General features: G+C 39.4%; 1 protein-coding gene across 7 annotated transcripts in view; it reads left to right on the top strand.

The window, feature by feature from the left end:
• Positions 1-26,491, top strand: part of birc6 (baculoviral IAP repeat containing 6) — a 107,453-nt gene that overhangs the window by 39,636 nt on the left and 41,326 nt on the right. For all 7 annotated transcript variants that reach the window (XM_067367111.1, XM_067367117.1, XM_067367114.1 and 4 more), the window contains 16 exons: positions 365-565; positions 653-932; positions 1,050-1,306; positions 1,496-1,604; positions 2,565-2,789; positions 3,117-4,008; positions 4,617-4,760; positions 6,126-6,255; positions 7,999-8,130; positions 8,454-8,615; positions 9,170-9,343; positions 13,424-13,620; positions 13,776-14,076; positions 16,070-16,287; positions 18,938-19,102; positions 19,185-19,350. In XM_067367111.1, coding sequence (XP_067223212.1) covers positions 365-565; positions 653-932; positions 1,050-1,306; positions 1,496-1,604; positions 2,565-2,789; positions 3,117-4,008; positions 4,617-4,760; positions 6,126-6,255; positions 7,999-8,130; positions 8,454-8,615; positions 9,170-9,343; positions 13,424-13,620; positions 13,776-14,076; positions 16,070-16,287; positions 18,938-19,102; positions 19,185-19,350 — 3,753 coding nt within the window. The remainder of the gene's footprint in view (positions 1-364; positions 566-652; positions 933-1,049; positions 1,307-1,495; positions 1,605-2,564; positions 2,790-3,116; positions 4,009-4,616; positions 4,761-6,125; positions 6,256-7,998; positions 8,131-8,453; positions 8,616-9,169; positions 9,344-13,423; positions 13,621-13,775; positions 14,077-16,069; positions 16,288-18,937; positions 19,103-19,184; positions 19,351-26,491) is intronic.

Raw genomic sequence — 26,491 nt, forward strand, 5'->3', positions numbered from 1 at the left:
ACGGTGCTCAGCCTTACATTGTTCAAACCGGAGTCAGACACTGATGGAGAGACAGGAAGAAGTTAGAACTTTTAGAATGCATCTGGACGTTTCTGAATGGTTAGTGGATACATTTATGTAGTTGCCTGTGGAGTTGATTCAACTCATTGACTAGCATGTGCCATCATGTTAATATTTTGTGCAAATCCAGCATTGAATTGACCCTCATTTGTAAAGCAGTCTGGTGTAAAATGACAGCATGGCAATAACAATAACTCATTTCGAAGGCTGCGTCCTCTTGAGGTCGCATTTGAAGGCTGCATGCGTCATCGAGGCTGTCTCATTTATCCAATATTTATTCATAGTTTATACTGTTCCCTTGCAGGCACCATCACCTCCAGCAGTCCCACGGCACAGCCAGCAGAAGTGCTGCTGCAGGCTACGCCCCCACATCGACGAGCCCGTTCTGCAGCTTGGTCCTACATCTTCCTTCCTGAAGAGGCCTGGTGCGACCTCACCATCCACCTGCCCGCTGCCGTTCTGCTCAAGGAGATTCACATACAGCCCCACCTGGCATCCCTCGCCAGTGAGTGTACACACCATGTAGCCCTACCCACAATGCAATAAGTCTTTTAGAATTCTAAATGCTTCTTTCTCTTTCTGTCCTTCCCAGCATGCCCATCCTCAGTGTCTGTGGAGATCAGCGCAGATGGTGTGAACATGCTTCCCCTGTCAACCCCAGTCATCACTAGCGGTCTCACCTACATTAAGTTCCAGCTGGTTAAGGCAGAGGTGGCATCTGCGGTGTGTCTGAGGTTGCACCGGCCGCGGGACGCCAGCACTCTGGGCCTCTCGCAGATTAAGCTACTGGGCCTGACTGCTTTTGGAAACACTTCCTCTGCTACTGTAAACAATCCTTTCCTTCCCTCTGAGGACCAGGTCTCCAAAACCAGGTATTGGAAATCATTTGTTTTGCCAAGTAACATCTAAGAGAATCTGTTTAGTGAGAAGTTTGATTTCCTGTTTTAATTCTCCATCTATTTTAAAATCCCATTTTCTCTCTTTCTCAGTATTGGCTGGTTACGGTTGCTGCATCATTGTTTGACTCACGTTTCTGATCTGGAGGCCATGATGGCCAGTGCTGCTGCTCCTACGGCAAATCTCTTGCAGACCTGCGCCGCCCTCCTCATGTCCCCATACTGCGGCATGCACTCACCCAACATCGAGGCGGTGCTGGTTAAGATCGGCCTCCAGTCCACACGCATAGGCCTCAAACTTATCGACATCTTGCTGCGTAACTGTGCTGCTTCTGGCACTGATTTGGCCAGTAAGACCACTGCTTGACTTTTTTTTTTTTTTTTTTATCAGAATGAGTATAGTAAAAAGGATGTTTAGGTATTTAGTTGTATTCTTCTGCATTGGTTGTCATATAATTTTGTTCTCCCTTTTTATGGATTGACATGATTTAGTTTGGCTTTCCTTTTTTTCTGATTGGTGGTTTTGTTTTTTGCTGTAGATCTGAACAGTCCGCTGCTCTTTGGGAGGTTAAATGGCCTGTCGTCAGACTCAACCATAGACATCCTCTACCAGCTTGGCACTACTCAGGACCCCGGTACCAAAGACAGGTCTGTAATGGAGCTCATCTAAAGTGTTTGTAGCTTGATCTGCAACTCATCAAGTCATTTATGTATATTCTCTATTCCAGTTGGCCTGAAAGTGATGAAATTGAATTGTAAGGAAATTGATGTTTTATGTCATAATGATGACTTAGTATCTCATTTTGAATGGTGCCATAATTGACTTATCTCTTATTTCATACTTTTGAATTTATTATTTAATTTGGACTTTTTTTGTCATCATTATGATTTTTCTTTTTTCTTTTATGTGCCATCTATTCCAAATATCTCAAAATACTGAATAGTTGAAAGTATGCTGATTTTGTCCATTGCTCAATAAGAACCTTTATATTTATTAACCATAAACTGGAACTTAATTATCTCAGCTAAAGGCTCTAGCAGTTAAAAAAACAAAACTGCATGTATTTTGCGAAAGAACATTGTTTTGGTTGTGCTTCGGCTCTGCTTGATTGTGCGGATTATTATGACCCTTTGCAATAGTTTGTGCTTTACAATGAACTTTGTTAGAGAGCTACATATGGCAATTTATTTTTTCATTGGAGTAATAAAAATGGCATCTGTGCATTGCCTTTACAACATTTAAAATCCCTCAGTTCTCACTAGCTCCGAAAAGCCAAGCATGGGTTGATTCTCATTTTATTATGAGCTCTTTCACATTCTCTTTATGCCAGCAAGACTCTTCTCTGTTCAGCATTATATAATAATAGGCTCACCATAGTGAATCAGGGTAAGATAAATAAGTTACATAGTGTACCTAACTTAATTAACTAAAAACATTAGAAAACATTATTACACTAGATAATGCTTAATAAATCATTAGAACCATAGTGCTGCTTAAAATTTTTCTTCTAAAGACACTCTTTTATACTGTTACACTTGTACAGCACAAGTTCATACACGCTATTTTGTGGTTTCTGATTGCTTGGTTATGTTGTGAATGTGTTGTAGGATCCAGGCTCTGCTACAGTGGGTGTATGACTCCTCCCAGGTTGCTGCCCTGAAACAGAGTTCTCCATCAGGCTACGTGTGTCCGAATGCTCCGCCCCCACGGGAATACGGGTTGCTCATGCCGTCCCCGTCACACCTGCACTGTGTGGCGTCCGTCTTATGGCACAGTTATGAGCTGCCAGTGGACTACGACTTACCCGGTCTGCTTAACAGAGAGCTTTTTGAGTGAGTCCACACAGATAAACACACTTTCTTTTTGCAGTCTCACAGTACAAAATGTTCAAGTAAGGGTTTTGGATGAATGCATGTTCATGCCTGAGGTGTGCTGCATTGGGAGAGCCTGAGAGTACATATTCTGCTCTTATTTTCCTGCCCTCTTTTATATTTCATCCTCACTTCAGGTATGAATACTTAATGCATACTGAGTAGAACAAAGTGAAACAGCCTTCGCTGTGTATGTGGCCTTTAACACGAACAGTTCTGTGCATTAGTAAACCATGAGGTTGTTTTTGAACTATTTATTCAAGAGCTTCTTGGCTTTTTGTCTCACAGGTTGTTGTACAACTGGTCCATGTCTTTGCCCTCTAACATGGTTTTAAAGAAGGCTGTGGACAGTTTGCTTTGTTCCATGTGTCACATCCACCCTAGTTACTTCTCTCTGCTCATGTCCTGGATGGGTATCGTGGTGCCCCCTGCTGCTCAGACAAATGCACAGCGCCGTATGGCCATGACAGATGATGGCAAGAAGCAACATGACTTAAACAGTGCCGCCTCCCTCACAGATGACTCCAAACATGCTCGTACACCGGTAATCGTGCCCATTTCTCTCTCAGAGTGCCAGCTTGTGACCCTGGCAGCTGCATCCCAGTCTCCCGGTGCCATCCAGCAGTTGTTAGACTCTGGTCTGCCTTCCTTGCTGGTTCGCAGCTTAGCTGATCTTTGCTGCAACCTGTTGGTCAGTGCAGACCTTCCCTTGCCTGCAGGATTCTCCACACATGCAGAGAGACGCCCATACGCACACAACCAACCCTCTTCATCCTCAGCAAACAGGCCGCCATTGTCTCCTGAGCTGGCAGCACCCGTATTGCGGTTTCTAACAGAAGTAGGAAACAGTCACACCATGAAGGACTGGCTGGGTGGGCCAGAAGTGAACCCGCTCTGGACGGCACTGTTGTTTCTCCTCTGCCACTCTAGTGCCAGTGGAGCTGCTAATGCCAATGCAAACACCACCAGCAGCAGCAGTATTTCTGGGCACGGTGCATCGGCCAGCACCTCACACGCCAGCGCCGCATCTCACATCTCAGGGGCGTTATACTCACTGGCGTCAACGAGCCGCAGCAGTGGACTCACCACCCAGCAGAGGACAGCCATTGAGAACGCCACAGTGGCTTTCTTCCTGCAGTGTATCTCCTGCCATCCAAACAACCAGAGGCTCATGGCACAGGTGTGTTTAGGGTGCTTTTTTGTCATTTGACATTTTTTATAAGCATTAAATAAAAATACAAGTAAAATATTAATTATACAATTATATAATTTTTAAAATAAAAATATAACTTATATATTTTAAATTTTATCTACTACTATCAATTTTATTTATATAAAAAGGTTTTCTTCCCAAAAATATATATGTGACCCTTGCTGGCAAAATGAGCAAATTTAAAAAAAAAAATTATTTTCACAATCTCTATTAAAAAACCTTCAAAGTGATGTATGATTTGTTGGAATCTGACAAAAATGACTGAGCTACACCTGTTTGAAGTCGATAGAGTCAGCAAAGTCAATTTTGAGAAAAATTAACCCCTTACACATTCCGACTCATTTTGCCAGCACGGGTCACATATTCATATAATGTGTATTAAATAATAGTATAAATAAAATAATAAAATAAAATTACTAAGTCAATAAACAGCACATAGCACAGTTCACCTGGCTCAAAACATTTTCACACTTGCTGTCTACCATCCTTATTGCTTCAAACTCTTCATGCAGTCAACTGAATGCTTTTAAATAGAGTTTAGTCCACATTACATTAATTTTTCTTTGTTTGTAAAGGTTCTGTGTGAGTTGTTCCAGTCAGCTCCTCAGCGAGGGAACGTTCCGGTCTCAGGGAACATCTCTGGATTCATACGGCGGCTCTTCCTGCAACTCATGCTCGAAGATGAGAAAGTTACTGTCTTCCTTCAGTCTCCCTGCCCGGTAGGTGCTCTCACACACACAAAATATCATAACATATGCTTTGAAAATCCATCTAAGCTGAAACTTTGCTCTTTTGAGCCGTTATTTTATATAGAAGTTGTTTTGCTTGGTTAGTCTGTTAAATGATTTATTACTGTTGCTGTAAAGCTCAGAAAAGCCTCTTCACTTACAAGGAAAATTACCCTGACCTTTACATCATCTCAGAGGGATTTAAACCTCCACTGCTTCTGCGCTGCAGTTCTTTTCAAGGCAAATTGTGCTGTTGTTGTAGGTGACCACTAGGGGGCAGATTTATCCTCAAATCCTTCTCACTCATGCAGGAGTCCACACACGATGGTGGATGTTAGGAGAACTTGTACAAGTTTTTTAGCTGGAGAAAATATTTTTGCAGTTCTGTTTGGTGCCGCTAGTGGTGCAGCAATTACACACTTCACCTTTAACATAATCTAAATGTTGGAGGACATAACCAGCTCACCCCTTAGATGACAGATAGAGTTATGCCTCTCCTGCGGCTGCCAAACCGGAATGAAGCCAAATCGTAAAGTCCCAAGACATCTTTTTTTAGCTTGCGAGTCATTCACTCCGCTAAATTACAGCGGGACCATGTGCGTTTCAGCTCAGATTAATCATCAGGCTTTCAAAGAGAGTCTCGACAGAGGGGCTCTTAAAAGTTAATGTTTACACATTAGATCAAACCAGAGTGCCATATGATCCGGGGCGTCCTCTCAAAGGCAGGGATGTATTTTTTCCCTTTCAGATGCACATTCAACTGCATCTTCGACTGTAATGAAGACCTCTGGAGTCTGGATTGCCCATGCGGATAGTGGAAATCTCTTTTTGTGGTTCTTTGTTTTAATGTTGTGACATATATTGATTTGTTTTTGTTTTTCTGACATCAGCAGGACTTCCAAATGCCATTGCTTTCAAATACCTCGGGTTTGTTTTTCCTTATAGCTGTAGTGTTAAAAAAAAAGACTTCATAATCATGATGTTTAAACACTCAAATTATATCTATTTTAAATCTCTTAAAGATTCAGAGTTGTAAGACAAAATAAAAGATGGGTTCTTTGTTACCAATGAAGAGAAATAAAGATTTAAATTTTTTTTTTTTTTTTTTTAGAGATGAGATGAGTCACAATATCCCTATAAAGGCTCCATAGAAGCTTGAACTGGAGATGAAATTAACCATTCAAAATTGTTCTATAGGTCCATTTTAATGAGAATTCAAGGTCTCACACCTCAAGATCAACTTAATGCAAATGTTAACAAATACGCTTGTCCATGTACTCGTATATGACTGAGTAACATAGTCACATGCTAGTAACTTGACCTGTTTCATTCTGTTTTTCTTTTTCTCTGCTTCAGCTGTATAAAGGACGCATTAATGCTACTAGCCATGTGATCCAGCACCCCATGTACGGAGCGGGACACAAGTTCCGCAAACTGCATCTGCCTATCTCAACCACACTGTCTGAAGTATTGGACCGTGTCTCAGGTAGGAAGACATTGGAATACACTATTGTTCAAAAGTTTGGAGTCGGAATTTTTATATACTTTTAATCAGCAAGAACACATTAAGTTGATAAAGAAAAAAATATATCACTGTTTTTGGAAAAATATTAAACAGCACACCTGTTTTTAACATTGAATATTTCTTGAGCACCAATTCGGTACCAAATACAGTTTTTACTGTATTTTTGATTAAATAAATGCAGCCTTGGTGAGCATAATTGACTTTTGAAAGGATTAGTTCACTTCAGAATTAAAATTTCCTGATAGTTTACTCATCCCCATGTCATCAAAGATGTTTGTCTTTCTTTCTTCATTCGAAAAGAAATGAAGGTTTTTGAGGAAAACATTCCATATTGTGGACTTCAATAGGGTTCAATGGATTTAAGGTCCAAATTGCAGTTTCAGTGCAGCTTCAAAGAGCTCTACACGATCCCAGCTGAGGAATTAGGGTCTTATCTAGCGAAACGATCTGTCATTTTCTAAAAAACATAAATAAATGAAAAAATTATATACTTTTTAACCACAAATGCTCATCATGCACTAGCTCTGCGGTTCATCACGCATTACGTAATCATGTTAGAAAGGTCACGTGTGACGTAGGCGGAAGTAACGAGCAAGTGTTTACAAAGCAGTCGTGCAAAGAGTAAGTCAAACGGCCTTTACAAAAAAGGTAAAACGATGAATTTTTCGTCCTATCGCGGTACTTCAGTCTACGTCACGTGTGACCTTTCCAACGTGATTACGTATTGCGTAGCACATTTCAGAGCTAGTGCAAGATGAGCATTTGTGGTTAAAAAGTATACAATTTTTATTTTTTTTTATAGAAAATGACTGATTGTTTCAGACCTTTTTTTTTTTTTTTTTGGACTTTCAAAAGAAAAATCCTGGAATGGCTCCCCAAAAACCTTAATTTCTTTTCAACTGAAGAAAGAAAGACATAAACATCTTGGATGACATGGGGGTGAGCAAATTAATTCTGAGGAAATTTTAATTCTGAAGTCAACTAATCCTTGAATGGTTGTGTGTGTATATTGACAAGAAAAACAAAACTTCTCATTGCTCTTAACTTGTTTCTTTAATCTTTATTACACAGTGTGTGTGTCTACAAAGTCAGACACACACATTGTGTATAGTTTCATTGATAAATCTTCACTCTCTATCCACCAATTAAGCCAAAATACTAGAAATGGCATTTCCGGCATTTCCCAGCAGTCATCCAGCAGTCTGGTTTTATATGCACCCTGCAGTAGTCTTATCAGATCTCTTAGATTCCACTTTTGCTTCAGAATTTCAAGGTCTGATGCACAAAGCATGTAGTGCTGGAACTGCCATGTGGCATGTGTGTGTGTGTGTGTGTGTGTGTGATGAATAGCTTGTCTCCTGAGACCTTGAGCATGGCAGATATAGTTTTCGGTTCTTCAGAAGACTCTGAGACACACGGTATGTATGTAAGGTGTCCAGTCTCTGAGCCGTTGTCACGCTCACATCACTTCAATAGATGGAAGACCCTCACAGGAAGCGCAGCATGTTGTTATCGTTATGGATTGGTGTATCTTCTCAGGGATATTACATCTTTATCATCAATAATGCATATGATCAGTTAAGCTGGCATGTACGTTGATGTCTCTAAAGGGAAATTTATTTTTAGAGCCTGCAGGCCAGTTGAAGAGTGCGTGCACACACTGTAAAATGACATTTAAAGATCTTGCATTTTTTAACCCTTCAGACACACCCAGCATCACAGCCAAACTGATCAATGAACAGAAGGAGGATAAAGAGAAGAAAAACCATGAGGAAAAAGAAAAGATGAAGGCTGATAATGGTTTCCAAGACAACTACAGTGTCGTTGTAGCCTCAGGTACTGTTTAACCCTTTCTTGGGATTGATATAGCCCAATCCTTGCATCCAGCTAACAAGCACATAAAACATCATAGCAACCACCTGAAGTACCCTAACAACCACACAGAACACCCTATCCACAACCTAAAACATCCTAGCAACCAGCTAACATCCAACTGGAACAACCTAGCAACCACCTGGAATACCCTAGAAACTACGTTGTTAACTCAAGCTAGCATTGTAGTTACTGAGACTCCAATGCTACAAGCTAGTATTGTATATACTGAGACCTTTGGTCTATAGTTTACCCATGTTGCATCTCGTCTTCATGTTTTGTTTCAGGTCTGAAGTCTCAGTCAAAGAGGGCCTTGTCCACTCCTCCCCGTCCCCCGTCTCGACGAGGGCGTGTCCTCAGTGACAAGCTGGCAGCTTCCTCAGGAGTCGATCCGTCTGCCAAAACCATCAGCGTGCCTGTCTTCCACCTCTGTCACAAACTACTGCCGGGTACACACTCGTGTTCTAACAAGCACTCACATTCTGTCCGGTCCTCTTACTCATTCTGTACTCTTTTTCGTTCCCTCTCGTCTCTCACCTTTCGCTCCTCCATACCGATTAGAATGAGAGTAGAGGTCACCTCAGTTCCTGTCCCTGTCTGCCTGCCACTTCACCTCACTGCATTTATTCAGAGATCCAGAGAGTTTGATGAATGTCAATTTCAAAGTTTCATTCTGTCTCTCTCATCTCTCGTTGTCTCATCTTATCCCATGTAAAAAGCCTTTCAGCACTTGGTGAGGTGTTTAATTTCTAATCCTCTAACAGAATTTAACAAAATAATGTTTTTGAACAGTCCTTTGCCTGCCATTTGGATGAAAAAAAAATTGTCTTTGCCTTATTTGTCATGTGCGGATCCTTTTTTACTTTTTGTTTGGGCTATATATACTATACATTTGACACTACACCACTTTCTTTATCATTTTTGAAAAAATGACACTTCTGATTCAAACAAGGTTCTGATTTATCAATTGAGATGGAAATGTTCAAAGCTCTTTTCTCTTCAGGTCAACCATTGCCACCGGAGATGACCTTGGCTCAGCTACTAACACTGCTGTATGAGCGTAAACTTCCTCAGGGATACCGCTCTATTGACCTGACGGTCAAACTGGGGTCAAAGGTCATCTCAGACCCTGGGCTCTCCAAGACAGATTCCTTCAAAAGGCTTCGTACAGAGAAAGGTATACAGAAATTTCAAATGCAAAGACAAACTCTTATGTTTGTCACGGACAGTGTTGTTATTGTTAGCTAAAACAATAGTTTTTAAAAATCGTTGATTTTGTAATTGAAATAAAGCTGAAATAAAATAAATGATAAATATTAAAACTTAAATGAAAAAAAAAATGTCAAAAACAAAATTACTAAAATTTATTCAAAATATGAATAAATACTCTAATAGTTTATAAATAATACTAAAATCACAAAATGATAAACAAGTGTTTGGTATCAATACAGATTACTCGATTCAGTTAGATTCCGATTCACAAACTGTTTGATTTGATTCAGATTCATTTGGGCATGTTTCAGTTACAGTGTCCATTTTCCTTACCCAGAAAAGAAATTCGCTCTCTGCAAATGCTGAAAATTATACTGGGTAGACTGATTCAAACCAGTAACGGATGAACCTGCTGCAGTTGTTTGGGAATCAGACTACATTGGTCACTATATGTTTTTGAAGCACTAAGAAGAACAGACTCTTAAGAGTCATTCATTTGAAACTCAGTAGAATCTAATTTCTTGCCATTATTCTATGATAGTCTGTCTTCCTACCCAAAATTCTTCTGTAGTTTTTAGCTTCCATCTCCCACGTATCCTGCTAGCCCAAGGAAAAATAGCCTGATTAGCCACGTGTGTTTGTGCTTGTGTATGCGTATGTGCCCACACATTTCCCCCCTAGTGTCCTGCATCGTCAGATGTCAAATGATTTTGCTTTGCTCTGTCAGTGATGTGTTCATGCTCTCTGAGGGATACCAAAAAACAAAACAAAAAAAAAAAACCCAATCCTGACAATGACAGTTGCCTCCCTACCGGATAGCTGATACTCTTGATTGATTCTCCCCTGTTGGAACGAGCAAATGTTCATACACACATATACAGAGTTCCTGCTAAAGCTGATGATGTCAGCTCAGGTGAATCCGCTAACACAGGCAGAGTGCTGGATGTCAGCTGTGACAGGAAAGTGTCCCGACAGCATCTTAATCAGGCACGACAAAACGTCAAGCGATGAATCTCACTTCTTCTGTGTTAATCTAAGTCTTGTTCCTAATCAGCAGCGATGACTGATGTGTAGCAAGATAATTTCAAATCCCTTGTAGTGGTAGACACAAAAACAAAAAAATATAAGCACTCTCTACTTGTATTTTAAAAGAATATTGAGTTAAGTTAAAAGAACTTAAACTCAGTAAAGCTGCTAGTACATTAGCTGTCAATGTTTTAAAATCTGACACACATCCAATTTTCTCCCAGCTCTTTACGTTCATTTAAAGGTGCTAAAAAGGATCTTTTCATCGACTGAGAAACCAAAGACTGTTTTTGAAATGAGCGCATGCGTAAGAGAGAACCCCCCCTCCTTCACAGCTCATTTCAAGGGAACACCTCCCAAAACTCGTGCACGAGTATTGGAACACGAGTGTTTACCACCGGCATTTGCTGTGTCGTGTTCGTGGATTCATTATGTCGGACTCACCGCAGGTAACTCATTATCTGCAGTTGTTACTCCTATCTGCTGACAAAAACATTGCATGCGGCGCCTGTGGAGTGTGGAAAGTTACTGGAGTGCACAGCCGTGCACGGAATGTCATGGCAGTGATTGACAAGCCAGAGGGCCAATCCGCGCACGTCTTTCACAATGAACTTAATGGCAGTGATTGACAAGCCAGAGGGCCAATCCGCGCACGTCTTTCACAAGGAACTTAATGGCAGTGATTGACAAGCCAGAGGGCCAATTGTTTACACGATGATCGCGTAAACGATTGGCTGATGTTTTTAAGGCCCTACCTCGTGCACAGATTATTAATATTATTCCTTTCAGTGCACCTAATAGATAGTCTTTTATCAGTTAGTAAAGACTGTTTCAAGTAATATTGCAAAAATGTTTTAAACAAAACATCCTATTTAGCACCTTTAAGACTTTTTAACTTATTTAATGTTGTGCTTACGGGGATACTCACGTTATATTTATAAAATATAAGTGTAGTTTGTTGTATACTGCTGTGATCTAGTTTCAACATGCAAATCCGATGTAGAGACAGTGCAGCAGCTTTTTGCTTTCAGCGAGTACAAAAGAAGCATTTTGACATTGGAAAGTTGCCACGCTGTGCTTTGTTAGGACAGTGTTTCAGGGTGTTATATGAGACTGAACCGTAAGCTCTCAAACTGTTGAGATTTCATCAGGAGGTGGAGATCTGGCACTATTTGATTACTTTGCTCCACTGGTTTTTTTAGAGCACACTGCGTTCATTCGTTTGTTTGTTTGGCTCTGTAAGGAGTCTTGAAGCAGCCTGCGTTTGATGGCACCCGTTGAGTCTGGCATCAGAAGTTTGCAGTTTAGTGATGGTGCCTGGGGGACTCACCTCACCCTCCGGCTAATTGGCCATCTTAGCCAAGTCAAATCACTGTTGGCGTACACAGCCCTACTTCTTTCCATGCACTCTTTCATCTCGCACCCCTCCGTCGAGGAGCTGAACGGATGCTCATCACCCCAGGGATAATTCTCTCCTCTGCCTTGAGTCCATCCCTCTCTCAGCGGAGGAAGTGTGTGGAAGACACTCCAACCACAGGCAGTGTTCTGAATCGTTGCCGATTGTTACTGTGATGTGATATCAACCTGTTTGCTTCTGGACACAGACTCTAGACTTGCAAAATTAGGTTTTCAGAGACTTTCAGATGTGCTATGAAACTAAGATCAAATATGCCCTACTGACTTCCCTACAGCAATTGAGGCATTGGCTTATTTCACATTCTGCTATGAAGTATAGCTTCTTTGTATATCTCTTTAGCAAGAGTTTTTGGCTTTTTGAGTCTTTTTACTTCTGATCTCAACATCAAAGACATGAAGTTCTCCGTGTTTGTTTCAATTGGTTTGTTCTGCATCAGTTTAAAAGGGAAAACATTCTTTTACAGTCCTCTAAAGCTTAAAATAATAATTAATCTGTAAATACTTGTTCTTTTCTGTTGTTGGCCTTCACAAAGACACGACTGAGCAGACTAATCTCTTTGGGAAGTTGCATCTCTAAATGAATCCTCTGGAAAGCACCACCTTTACAAATACTGCTAAAACAAAAAATGCGAATTTGAAATTAAAATGATATAAATGAATACATTTTACTGTAGTGAATGTACATATTTCTTGTCTTTCATAGGCTAGAAGTTGATCTTGGGAAAAGCTTGCTTAAGTCATAGCTGTGAATGGTTTGTTAGTGAATTATTCTTTTGAGTAAGTTCTTTTCAACAAATCAATTAAACTAGTTCAGAATCTTAACGATTTGTTAGTGAATCGAATCAATTAAATAATTTTTAGAAATCATCCAGTAATCATAAATGATTGAAGAGGTCATGGTCAAAATCTGTGGGAAGTTTGCCACTAAATTCCAGTTATCTTAACTGTACAAAAACAGTCAATTATGCAATTATTATTTTAATTTATTATCATAATCATAAACACAATGAGTTGCACAAATAGTTTTACTGTGTACTGCACTTCGTTAGCTGTTGATGAATCGGAAGTCTTGCACATTCACAGGAAATACCTTGAAGAATAAGGTGGAAATGAACATGCACAAAAATATTGAAACAATGACCTAAGGTATTGATTCAGTATTGTAAGAAAAAGATCACAATCTATTTATATATGACCTTACTTTTGGTCTCCTTTTTTGTTTTAGACATTTAAATGTCTCAAGTAGAGACATTGTCAACTGTAAAGTCCATAAAGTCGGTTTGTGTTTGTAACAGATGTTGTTTCATTACTGTTCTGACAATACATTCCCAAGCATTTAACAGCCAATATTTCCTGCAACTTTCTCCTCATTCTCTTGCATCGATCGTCAGTCTCAGTGAAAAAAAAAAGAAAAAAAAAAACCTGATTTACAAGAATAATCTGATTTATGAGAACAGATATGAGCTCTTGTGCAGTACCGCCTGGTTGGACATCATGGTTTATGATGTGAACAATTGAGAACACTTTATTTATAGCTAGACGTTTTGAGAGTTTATTGACATCAGACTGAATGATGCGTTTCCTTTCTGCTCTGTTCCTGTAGATCACTGTGAGATGCTAAGCGGCTGTCCGGACGACGAACCGATGACCCCAGGGGATGAGGGTTTGGATGCTGCGGTAGATGACTCCCTCCTGGAGACCAGCCCTATCCAATCCCCCTTGCAGGTGTTCGCCGGTATGGGCGGCTTGGCCCTCATAGCAGAGAGACTTCCCATGCTGTACCCCGACGTCATCCAGCAGGTCAGTATCATATTCTACCGCGTAGGTCATTTAATGTAGTTTCGCTCCATTTCTGCTTCATAAGCTCGTCCGGTGACTGTACACTCAGGTGTTAGTCAGCATTTCTGTTCATTTGCACGCCCTCTGAGCCTGTTCGTCCGGATCGTTCTGTGCAGGTCAGCGCCCCAGTCGTGCCGTCCACCACGCAGGAGAAACCCAAGGACAGCGATCAGTTCGAGTGGGTCACCATCGAGCAATCCGGGGAGCTCGTTTATGAGGCGCCCGAGACTATCGCGGCCGAGCCTCCGCCCATCAAATCCTCCGTTCAAACTATGTCGCCCATCCCCGCCCATTCGCTGGCAGCGTTCGGCCTGTTTCTGCGGCTGCCGGGATATGCTGAGGTTCTGTTGAAGGAGAGGAAGCATGCACAGTGTCTGCTCAGACTGGTGCTGGGTGTTACAGACGATGGAGAAGGAAGTAAGTACCGCTCAAGTACAGGAAGCACTACTTCTGAAATTTGTTTAGTTTAGCAATCAATTTTGTGTTTTGGGAATAGATGCCTGTTTCATATTCAGTCTGTGTTCACATATCCATTAGCCCTGTGTGTATGTGTGTTTGAGAAAGATTATTGATTGAAACAGAGCAGACTGATATGGAACATTGTTTTTGATTCTCTCATTAGCAACCCCTGCTTATCTGTGTCCGCCATCAACCGTTTAAGTCACTGTCTCGGTGTCAGACTCGCCCCTCATATTAAACAGGCTATTTCTTATACTTCTATTCAGATGTTTGGGTCTGTAAGATTTTGTAATGTTTTTGAAAGAAGATACTTATTCTCACCAAGGGTGTATTTATTTGATCAAAAATACAGTAAAAACATTAATATTGTGAAATATTACAATTTTAAAATGACTTCTAACGGTTTTAATATATTTTAAAGGTTTAGTTCAACCAAAAATGAAATTTGTCACTGAGTACTCAACCTCATTTTGTTCCAAACCCAAAAGACCTTCGTTCATCTCTTTGGAACACAAATTAAGATATTTTTGATGAAATCCGAGATGTTTTTTTTCTCCCATAGAAACCAATGAAAATACCAAATTCAAGGTCCAGAGAAGTAGTAAAGACATCTTTAAAATAGTCCACGTGACTGCAGTGGTTCAACCTTAATGTTATGAAGCGACGAGAATACTTTTTGTGGGCAAAACCAAAACAAAAGTAACTACTTTATTTAACAATTTTTCCTCTTCCCTGATAATCTCATAGGCAGTGAACGCAGTGCAGAGCTTCCGTGTTAAAGTCAGAACGCTGACTCATTATTGGCTCCTGCAGCAGCATTAAACTCATTCGTTGTGGTGCTCATGTGAACAGCATCGGCCAATACTGAGCCGGCGTTCGGACATAAACGCGGAAGCTCTGCACTGCGGTAACTGCATAGAAGACTGACAGGGAAGAGGAAAAATTGTTGAAATAAAGTCGTTATTTTTGTTTTGTTTTTGCACACAAAAAGTATTCTCGTCGCTTCATAACATTAAAGTTGAACTACTGTAGTCACACTGACTATTTTAATGATGTCTTTACTGCTTCTCTAGACCTTGAATGTGGTAATTATGTTGCTTTGTATGGTAGATATTAAACCTCTCGGATGTCATCAAAAACATCTTAATTTGTGTTTCGAAGATGAACAAAGGTCTTGTGGGTTTGGAGGATGAGTAATTAATGACAGAAATTTCATTTTTGGGTAAACTAACCCATTAAAATGTAATTTATTCCTGTGATAGAAGATTAAAAGAGCAACATTTCTTTGAGAGAGAAATCTTTTGTAATATTATAAATGTCTTTATCACTTTTAATCAATTTAATGTGTCCATGCTGAATAAAAGTATTCATAAGAGAGCACAGAAGAGTATTCATTAAACCACTTCTATTATCGAATGCTATCAGGATGTGAAGAGTTTCAACCAGTATTACAAAAAGTGTTTATAAAAAACTTGCCTACCCTACCTTTTAATTGGACAAGTGCAGCAACTCACTAGGATTTAAAATAAAACTACTTCATATGTGGAGATCAGTACACTTTGATCCATCTTAAACCCTAACAAAACTACCTCGGGCCTTTTATAAAAAACACTATTTGTTGAGAAAGTCTCTCCCATGTCCACACAATCCCTGATCTGAGAATCAAACTTCTCTAAACACCGTTATACATTCATACCCTACAGGCAGATACACACGCTACTCTGTATCTCCCCTACGGGAAGCATTGATTTGGTTATTGTGTTGCTGCTTCATCGATTGGTTGAATTGAGCCTGGATTGACTGCCCACTGTGTATTTCTGTCAGTCTGGACTGTTGATTGGTCAGCTGATTGCTTGATGTATAGACTGGTTATTGAGTGTTAGAGAAAACATTCTTTTGATAGTTTAAAGCAGATATTCCTCATTCTCTCCATTCATCTTTCTTTTTCAAGGTCACATCCTGCAGTCTCCCTCTGCTAATGTTCTACCCACGTTGCCCTTCCACGTGCTCCGGTCCTTGTTTAGCTCGACTCCCCTTACCACAGATGATGGGCTGCTGTTGAGACGAATGGCTCTTGAAATTGGTGCCATCCACCTCATCTTGGCCTGTCTGTCTGCCCTCAGCCATCATGCTCCCAGAGTGCCCAGCGGCAGTGCCAACTCCAGTGAGGTCAGTGTTTCATTCTATCCAAAAAAAATTGTCATGGTTGTGCCAGTGAATTTAAAGGGATAGTTCACCCAAAAAAATCTTCTGTTCCTCTTTGGAACACAAAAGGAGAAATGTGAAAAACGTACACTACCATTCAAAAGTTACGATTTATTATTATTATTTTTTTAAATAAGTCTCATCAAGTCTCAAGTCTGCATTTATTTAATCAAAACTACCATAATAAAACAGTAATATTGTGAAATTATATCAGTTTCAATTAAAAATTAAAAATAAATTTTAAATAAAATCTTTTTAAAAATATTTTAAAATGTTATTTATTTCGGTGAAGGCAAAGCTAAATTTTCTGCAGCCATTACTAACGTCTTCCCATCACATGATCTTTTGGAAATCATGCTAATTTGGTGCTCCAGAAACATTTCTTATTATTATCAATGTTGAAAACCATTTTGCTGCTTAATACTTTTGCCGAAAGTATTAAACAGCCGAAAAGTATCTTTTTTTTTTTTTTTTTTTTTTAATGATTCTTTGATGAATATAAAGTTCAAAAGAACAGCATTTATTTGAAATAGAAATCTGTTGTAACATTCTAAAAGTCTTAACTGTTCTTTCTGATTAATTTAATGTCTGCTCTCTGAATAAAAATATTTATTTCAACAACAACAAAATCAAAATCAAATACTCATATGATAGCTATGTGACAGCAATTAAGATGTTACTTCAAAAATAATCTTCTTAAACCTTATGAGAGAAATAGCAATATCTGATTTCTGAATTAATCATTCTTTCGAGTTAAATCTTTTCATTGAATCAGCTGACAGAACCCATCTGAATAGTTCATTCACAATCTGAATGATTGGTGTAAATGGTCTGGTCTAAAGTTATAAGTGGTTTTTGGAGAAAAATAAGATTATATAAAAAAGGTGTAGTGCATTTTTAACGTCTGTGTTCAGGTAATTTGTGAGTTTATGTGTGCAGGGGAAGGAAAATACACTCCTGTAAAGACCTTAATGGAGATGTTTTTGTCTCTTAGACGGAGACATGTCATTTTATTAATGACTGTGGTAGCCTCTCTTTACAGACTGCTGAAGGGCTCTTTAATCAAAGCCCTTGACTTAATGAGGAGAGGTGTGTGTGAGAGAGAGGGAACATCCTCTCATTCAGGTGTTGTGTAGTCCCATTAAAAGGGAAGGTATAGAGGAGATTTGGACAGTCATTTTAGTCATTACATGATTATGAGGAGTTTCATTCGACTGAAATGAAAGTGTCTTCACAAAGGACAGCTGCAGCACAATCATAATGAGAAAATAATGAAAAAACAACTGTCATCATCAGACCCCCAATACCAAAGCAAATGACTTTCATAAAAATCAATATTCTGTCCTCACAGACAGGTTTTATTCAAATAAATTTTTTAAAATTTCAATGTTTAAGGGGGAAAAAAGCACGTAAATGATAGTCGGTGCAGGGCGGTGTGTGTTTGTGTGGATTTATAGTTTGGTGAGGGGTAGGTTCAGGGTTGAGGATTTGAACGGTGGCCAGTGGCCTGTCAGAATCATAATGGGTGTCCTTGGGGCAGCAGAAGTATTGGCAGAGCAAATATTAAAACCGCTTGCTCTCAGCCGAAGAAGAGCACTGCAGTCAACATGCATTTATTCTGCTCTCTTCCACTGTCCTATTTGGCCCATCTCACTGTCTTATCACTAAAGATCTTTGAACAATTTAAAAAATTTGCTCATGCAGGTTCAAGTCTGATCCAAAATAAAGTGCAAACTATATCATGACAGCTGGTTATTGGAAGTGTTTCATTGTGAGAAATGCACCGTTTTTCCTTTTTACCATGCTTCTTGCCTATTATTCAGCTGACGCACAGCTTTTGACCTCATTGTTTCCTCTCATAATGTTGTGACATGCTGTCAGTCTTTAGAGCAAGCAGTACATTTAAGCAGGATGTCAAGTCTGGAACGATCAACATCAAACGCCAGAGAGAGCAAGGTGTGTGTGGAAGAGAAGGACTAGGAACCCTTTCCTTCCTTTATGTCTCTTGCATTTGGAGGAAATGAATACTTTTATTCAGCAAGGATGCATTAAATTGACCAAAAGTTACATCAAAGACACTCAAAAATATTACAAAAGATTTCTAAAATCACAGAATTGTGGAAACATATGTTTCCAAAAAAATATTAAGCAGCACAACCGTTTGCAACACTGAAAATTTTAAGAAATGTTTCTGAAGGATCATGTGACACCTAAGACTGGAGTAGTGGCTGTTGAAAATTGGAATAAATAAAAGGAATTTTTTTTTTAAAGTACATACGAGTAGAATTCTTGGTGAACACAAGAGACTACTTTCAAAACATTAAAAAGTCTTACCGACTCCAAAGGTTTATTTAACAAAATTGTGTGACCACCCATGCTTACATTGAAATGCCAATTCAGTATTTAGCCATTTAGCCAGCCATGATTAAATGATTGGCAACAAGGTTAGTTTGTTTACATGTAGAAGTCTTAAAGATACAGTAGCATAAACTTCTGGTTTAATTTGCGCTGTCAAACACTATTAGTTTACCGGAGGCTATTAGTATAGCAGAGAAAAGGTTGAGTGAATGGCTCATGTGTGAAAGCTGCGGTTAAGATTGTGTTTCTGCTGCAGCCGCAGGTCTCCAGCGGGCATGTCGGTGGTACCACAGAGGAACAGCAGCTGTACTGGGCCAAAGGAACAGGCTTTGGGACAGGCTCAACAGCGTCAGGCTGGGATGTTGAGCAGGCTCTGACCAAACAGCGTCTAGAGGAGGAGCATGTCACCTGCCTCTTACAGGTGTGTGTGTGGAAACATGCAAGTGAGATTTAGATTGTACGCCTGTTTGCATGTGTGATGGTACATTCTGTGTCTCTTTCAGGTTTTGGCAAGCTATATCAACCCGTCAGGCTGCATGGGATCTGGTGAGACCCTCTCAGGAGAGGTCAGAGGTCACAGCAGCTCACTGCTGCCATCTGTCCTGCAGGAACTGCTCAGCCAATCCTGTCTCATTCCCGCCATGTCTTCATATTTGCGCAATGACTCAGGTAGGACACATGTCACATTTGGGATGTGCTCTGTGCTTTACTGTTTGCTAAATGAAACTGAATACAGCTTTTAAGGTGGTTGAAGAAGATTTTATACATGACTAAGTTACATTTGTGTGTGTGCCTGAGAGAAAGACGTGTTATACGCTCCACCTCGTGCTTCGTTGTGTAAGGAGACAGCAGGTGGAGCCCCTGTCTCTCCTGAGCGATCTCTCTCTCTCTCTCTCTCTCTCTCTCTCTATCTCTCTCTCTGCCTTTTTGTCAATCATGTTTTTGTTCTCAGAAGTTGAAGGGATATTCTAACTATTTACACATCCTCATGTTGTTCCATACCTGTGTTTTGGATTAATCCTTTCATACTGATTCCAAATTCCAAAAATGCACATCAAAGAATCATTAAGACTTTTAAAGCCATATGTTACCTTTGTTTGATAAAAAGACTTGCATTTAAATCTTTTATTCACTATCCTTGGCATATTCATGAGAGAAGTAGCGATATCCAATTCATGACTGAATCATTTATTTGAATCAAATCTTTTCAATGAATCTGTTGATCCAGCTCACAAAACTGTGTGTGAGTGGTTCTTTCATAAATCAAACTGATTAGGTTCTCGAGTTCAACTCATTGACTCAATGATTCAGTTGAGGGGTAAGATTTTTACTGCATAACAGCCTGATTTAAAAATTAAATGCTGGAATAAGCATTCAAATCTTACAGTCTCTCACTTCCGCTAAAATGGATCACGGATTTTTATGACATCACATCGCACTTCAGTTTCTCTTCAAATGTTCGGTCCATTCAAATGCTCTCTAGAATCTGAAGTCCCGCCTCCTCCTACACTCTTACAGACGCTGAAGCCTCAGCTGAAATCAGGCATTTGCTCACACATTTACTAGTTTCTGCATGGTGAATGGCACATAGTGCACTATATAGAGAATAAGGAATGATTCAGACAGTGTAAATATGCTTTCTTTTGATGCGAATGAAGTACAAAAGGTATCAGACCCATTTGAATTCTGCACGGAATGCTGTATATTAGCGATATAAAGGACATTATGAGGAGAAATGGTTAGAGATTAGAAGGAAACAGTGGTTTTACAGAGTCTAACGGCTCTGGCCAAGCTGTAACATAAACAAAACACTATTGGCTGTTTCAAAAAAGAGGCGGGGCTGTTCAATATATCGCCCTGTCTTCCTGTTTCAGTTGAAATTATGTCAACACATTGAATAATGTTGCATGTTCCAAGACAGTGGGCCTTTAAAGAAAGTCACATGGGAGAATTTAGTCATATAACAGAATTTTTTATTTAAAATGAATCTGAAATTACTACTGTAACTGAATTTCTACAGAATTAGTCATTGTGTGATTACAGGATTGGTTTGGGCACACCAAAGTTTTGACCAGTATACATATTATGTAAACAGGGTTTCCGCGGGGTCTTAAAAAGTCTTAAAAAGTCTAAAATTCTGAACTTTAAATTTAAGGCCTTAAAAAGTCTTAAAAACGGCCAGATTTTCATCAGAGGTCTTAAATTTCATTTAGTCACGTCTTAAATTTTTTTACCCATTTCCAGAAACGCTACCTGCTGAAAGTTATTACAAAGTAGCAAAAAAAGTAGCGAGTCGTAGTTCTTTCTGGGGTATATTGGTGTTGGTATACGCGGTGATAAAACTACAAATCCCGTGATAAATGCAATACCTGCCCGCGAAATACGTCTGCGTCTCCTCAGAGTTTGTTAAAGTTCAGCTACGTGTGGATGGTGAAATGGGAAAGTGTACTTTCAACGAGACATGGCTAGATCACAGCGATTTCTGCTGTTGGTTACAAGCGGTACCCAGCTCCAGGTACGAGGCTCACTGCAAACTTTGCAAAAAAAAAAAAAAAAATCAGCTAGAGAGTCTGGGTGTGAAGCGGTGTAAAGGCGCTGGAGTCACACGACAGAGCGGAGAAACACAAGCTAGCCGCAAAATCCCTTCTGCGGACTCGGCCAATTAGCCTCACCACTGCCGTCGTCCTCCTCAATGCCTGGTCCCTCCGGTCTCCAGCGCAATAGCATCACAGCTCCGTCGAACAACCTTTGGGGTACTTTTGGAGCGACTGACACATCGAAAGCCGAGGTGATTTGTATACTACACATGGTGACTAAACAAACACCACTCATTTAATAGCAACAGTGAGATTAGCGATCTCTTCCAAGTGATGTTCTCTGATTCAGTAATCGCGAAGTCGTTCTCTTGCGGGCCCAACAAGATCGCTTACGGCGAGATTTGGATTGGGGGAGTTTATAAAGAAGGAATTGATTCGTACTCTTACCGGGCCGTATGTCGTAACGTTCAGTGAAAGCCAAAATCAGACCAACAGGACCATTGTTCTGGAACAATGAAATAGTTTAGTCGATGTACCTGGACTCACAGTTCATGGGACAGTGCGGGACACACACACACACACACACACACACACACACACACACACACACACACACACACACACACATACACATACACATACATACATATATCAGATAATCCATGTTAGATAGATACTCTAATTATCCCGAGGTAAGTATCTATCTATCTAAAATGGATTATCTGGTGTGTGTGTGTGTGTGTGTGTGTGTGTGTGTGCTACATTGGTTGTTACATGGGTTGGAGTAGCCTGTTCAATCTTTATTAGGCTATTAATATGCTGTTTTGTAATGTAAATAAATAATGAGATGAAATCTATTCTATTTGAGGGCAAGTTTGTTTTAGCCTATTTTCATTTTGGGCCTAAGGTTTTTAAGGCATTTGGCACATTGATGTGTGTGGAAGGTTACTAATGTGATTGCTTTAGATGTAAATTAAATAAATGCTTTTTCAATGACTGAATTCATTGAAATAAAATGATTTTTTCAGAATTTCTTTGATTTTAATATTTTTTGGTAATGCGTCGTGTAGGTCTTAAATTTCAGTCTTTATGGTCTTAAAATGTCTTAAAAAGGTCTTAAATTTGACTTACTGAAACCTGCATAAACCCTGTGTAAAGGTTATTGACAAACAATGTTGAATGTTTTTTTTTTTTTTTTTTTTTTTCCAGTTTGCTTGTAGTTTTTTGCAGTTCACTTGTAGCTTGTGGTTTAAGAAGAAATTTTGATTCTAGGTGAAATATTGCCTGTAGTATCTCAATTAATATGAACTCATAAAACTGAGTGCTTTCTTTTGTATTAAGAGTCATGAACAAACACTGCTTTGTTGCTTTAGAGATCCAGACAGCTGTGTGTGTGTGTGTGTGTGTGTGTGTGTGTGTGTGTGTGAGTGTGAGTGTGTGCATGCCCTGTGAGTGTTTATTTCTCTCCGGCTTAATTAAATAAGCGCCGATAAAACGATGAGTGTTGTAATTAGCTCCAGATATCAGCTGGAGGTTTCAACCCTACATTGGCATGGTGTGTGTGATTCAAATCAACAAGAACACACACACACTCAAACGTTTGCTCTCTAAACATGCACAACCAGCAGGGGGAGCAGCAGTTGGTCATTCTCATGAACAACTGAGCCAATAAAAGATTGCGAGAGAGAAACACACACACAAAGAGTGTGCGTTTTGTGCCTTGAGATCCTCTGTGGCAGTGCAACAGGAAATGAGTGTCTCAGATCACCCCTGCTGTAATAACGCCCCATCCACCTGATGAACGGGAGGGAGAAGAGATGAGGAGAGATGGACTGCTGCTTCCAAAAAGCATTAAGAAACTGCCAAGGGGCAAATAACAAAGAGTACAAGATTACAGTATAGAGCTCTTTCTGTATGTGGACGGCCACAAGCACACTTATTTTCATTGAGGATGTAAGGTCTGGTCTTTCTTACACAGGTTCCAGCAGTCTGTCCAAACTCTCCTTTTCTCTCGCTCCCTATCCGGCACATTCATTTAATGCCTTCTCTCAAAGATTATTAAGCTCCATCCTTTCTGTTTCCCCTGAGGTATTGTCAAACCTGCTTCTTCTCACAACTCTAATCTCTTTATCCGAATATTTTTACGTAACCAACTGCTATTTTTTTTTTTTTTTTTTTCGTTTCAAACAGAGATCATGATTCTCCAACAATTCTGAACAGTCAACTAAACAAAATAACATGTAATTTACTAAAGGTTCTGACAAAATGTTAATTGCGGCAGTCTTTTTAAAATGTGTTATTAAATGTATTAATTAATCTGAATCATTTTTTAAAAAACTCAGTTTGAATGAATGATTCAATGACTCACACACTTCAGCGTTCTTGAACACTGCATTTTTGAACAAATCTCATAAATGAATGTTTCATTGACAAATACATTTTTCAAGTCACTTGTCACCACCTATTGGCATAACAATGTAATCGATACAATTGTTATTTGAAGCTCCAAGTTACTTATAAAAGGTGATTTGCTCTATTTTGATCTCTTCCATAGGCATCAGTGTTTATATCCGAACTATAAATTTTTATCCCAGTACTTCTGTGATAAGAATATTTGTAACAAAGAAATGATTATACTGTGTGTTAGTGTATGTGCTTGAAATGCGTGGTTTGTGAAGCTGTTTCAAACTGCTTTGTGTCAACGGCAGCGTAAATGCAGATTTGAATGTTGCTCTGTGATTTTGTCAAAGGTTTGATAGACACCACAAATCATTGTCATTTAGGAATAAGATCACGTGTTTGAATCTAAATCACAATCTTTTAACGATTAATCATACAGCTCTACCTTATGCTAATCTGGCGGTAAAACTGTTGATGATTTAAATCAAAAATTGTGTTTCATGCTGCTTCCCGGTTGAAAAATTATGATTTACATGAAGATTTTGAGAGGAGAATTGAACTGCTATTACAATTTGGGGGGCAGGTATGCCCCCAAATTCTGAGGTGCAGAATTGTGTGAAATGGACCCTTTTCATTTGGGTTTGGAACTTCAAAGTAAACAAGTAAATAACTGCATTAACTATTTAAGAAAACAGCATTTTAAAAAACATCAGCCAGAAAAGAAAGTGCCAAAACTATGTGAAGGTGAGATTAAAAGGTATACTAGGGATTCACAATATACTGTTATCATATTGGTTATGAACTGATGGTTATTGGCCCTAACATGAAAATATCAGCTAGAATTTTAATCTTGGTGCATCACTAGTATCCATTCATTGCTAGCTAGCTGATGAAAAAAAGCAAAATAAGAAAATACCCCTCACAGTCCTATCAGTTTGTATACAAAAGATCAAACTTTTGTGTTAATGCAGCTGTGTGTGACATGTATTTCCTCTTCAGTGTTGTTTATTTTCATTTACTTCATAGTCCCCTGAAAGCTGTTTTCATTACATCACACTCGCCTACACATAGCACCCCTGATATATGTTGTAAGGCTTGTGTAATGTTAGCATGTGTTTGTGTGAAATAGTGCTGACGTGGTGCACTCATTAAGTAGGGAAGGTTTTTGAGGTGCTAGAGTATTTTCTCTTTGTGTAAACAGAAATTATCACGGTGTTCTCTCGTTCTTCTCTCCTCCCACCCCCTCAATATGGCTCCCTGTTCACTCCAACACTTTATTTATATTCATCTCCTCACCCATGCTTTGTTACAAAATCTAGTGGTCTGCCTACGGAGACTTTTTAAGGCATCATTGATGTGCTTACAAAGTTAAGGCTTTTGAAAAGGTAGACAGCCTAATTCTGCCACCCCATTTCAGCTAAATTTGAAGGTGCTGTTGACTGTATCCTGTGCAGAGTAGACAACGCCAGAAGGCATTGAGATGCTCCATGAAAAAAGAAAAATACAAGATGGTGGGCAAGGCAATAAAAATGTTGATCCATATTTGTGTATTTTTATGATTATCAAGACGAACAATTTGTTCGAGTTGTAGCCTATGTAGAGCGTTCCAAATAAGTCACTTATGAGGCTCCATGATGGTTAGGATACAGACTATGTAGGCAGAGAAGCAGTTCACTAGTGTTTGGAATGGCTCTCCTATGCGAAAGGTGGTAAAAGGTAATATGTTATCTGTCTAAGCATTTAGTGTGTGTGTAAGTTTCTGTGTTGTGTTGGCCTGTGAAGAACAAAGATGTGAAAAAAGCATTTGTGATTCAGATGTCTTTGACCACTGTCACGTGTAACTTCACGTGGGTGGCTTGCACAGGATTGTTGACCCCAGGACACACACGCACATCCTCCTGCATTACGCCTGCAAGCTGTGTCTAAACTGAATCATACGTTCCTTATTCATACGTGTGTGTCAGGAGGCCATGTCAAAAATGCTGGAAGTGCTTTATTTATTTGAGGTTTGATTAAGCTCTTAGGATTGGCAAAGTTGCCTTTTGCAGGTGTAGAGGGCTTAATTTAAACTGACAGAGGGTTTAGAATGATTTTAAAGCTGTTAAAAAGGGTTTACTCTAAGTACGTAAACATACACAGATATAATTGAGCAATTCTGTTTGAAGAATTGAATATGTCACCTCTGTCTTTTGGTGAAATTGTAGTCCGATTTAATGTGTATACATGCTGGAGAAAAATCAAGTTACAATCACATTATCTAGATTTGTTAGTCTTACTAGTCTGGCACAAAAAAACTGAATGGTGCAATATAAGTCAGATTAAAGCTTTTATGGCACATTTTTTTTTAAAGTCCAATAGTTGTTTTAGGATGACTGAAAATTAACTTTTAAAGTGCATGTAACTGGACTTACTCACCTAAGAACTGATTTGGAGAGTTTACACTGATCTGAGAGCTGGTGTAAAGTATTCACACTGATCTGAGTGCAAGTAGAGAGGTTTTACGCTGGTCTGGGAGCTGGTTTACACAGAGCCATTGTAATGGGGATTTGTATTTGATGATAAGCCCTGCAGGTACATGCTGATTTACAGCAGAGGCCTTTATTACAGCAGTGCCCTGTGGCTTTGGAATTTATTGAGGGACCTGAGACTAAACGTAAAGCCCCGCTAACATTTCCACAGGCAGATTTTTCTGAGAACATTTCAGTGTGACATATCGTGACACACTGAGATAGAGGGCAAACACTCACACACAGAGACACAATCATTTTCTTGCAAAAAAAAAAAAAAAATCACGTGCACACATTTTCAGCCGTATTTGAAATGGTTGGGGGAGTGTGTGCAAGTCAGTGGTTGTTTAGAGCGCATTCTGAAGC

Source organism: Chanodichthys erythropterus, chromosome 18, assembly GCF_024489055.1.
Source record: "Chanodichthys erythropterus isolate Z2021 chromosome 18, ASM2448905v1, whole genome shotgun sequence".
In the NCBI taxonomy this organism is placed as follows: Eukaryota; Metazoa; Chordata; class Actinopteri; order Cypriniformes; family Xenocyprididae; genus Chanodichthys; species Chanodichthys erythropterus.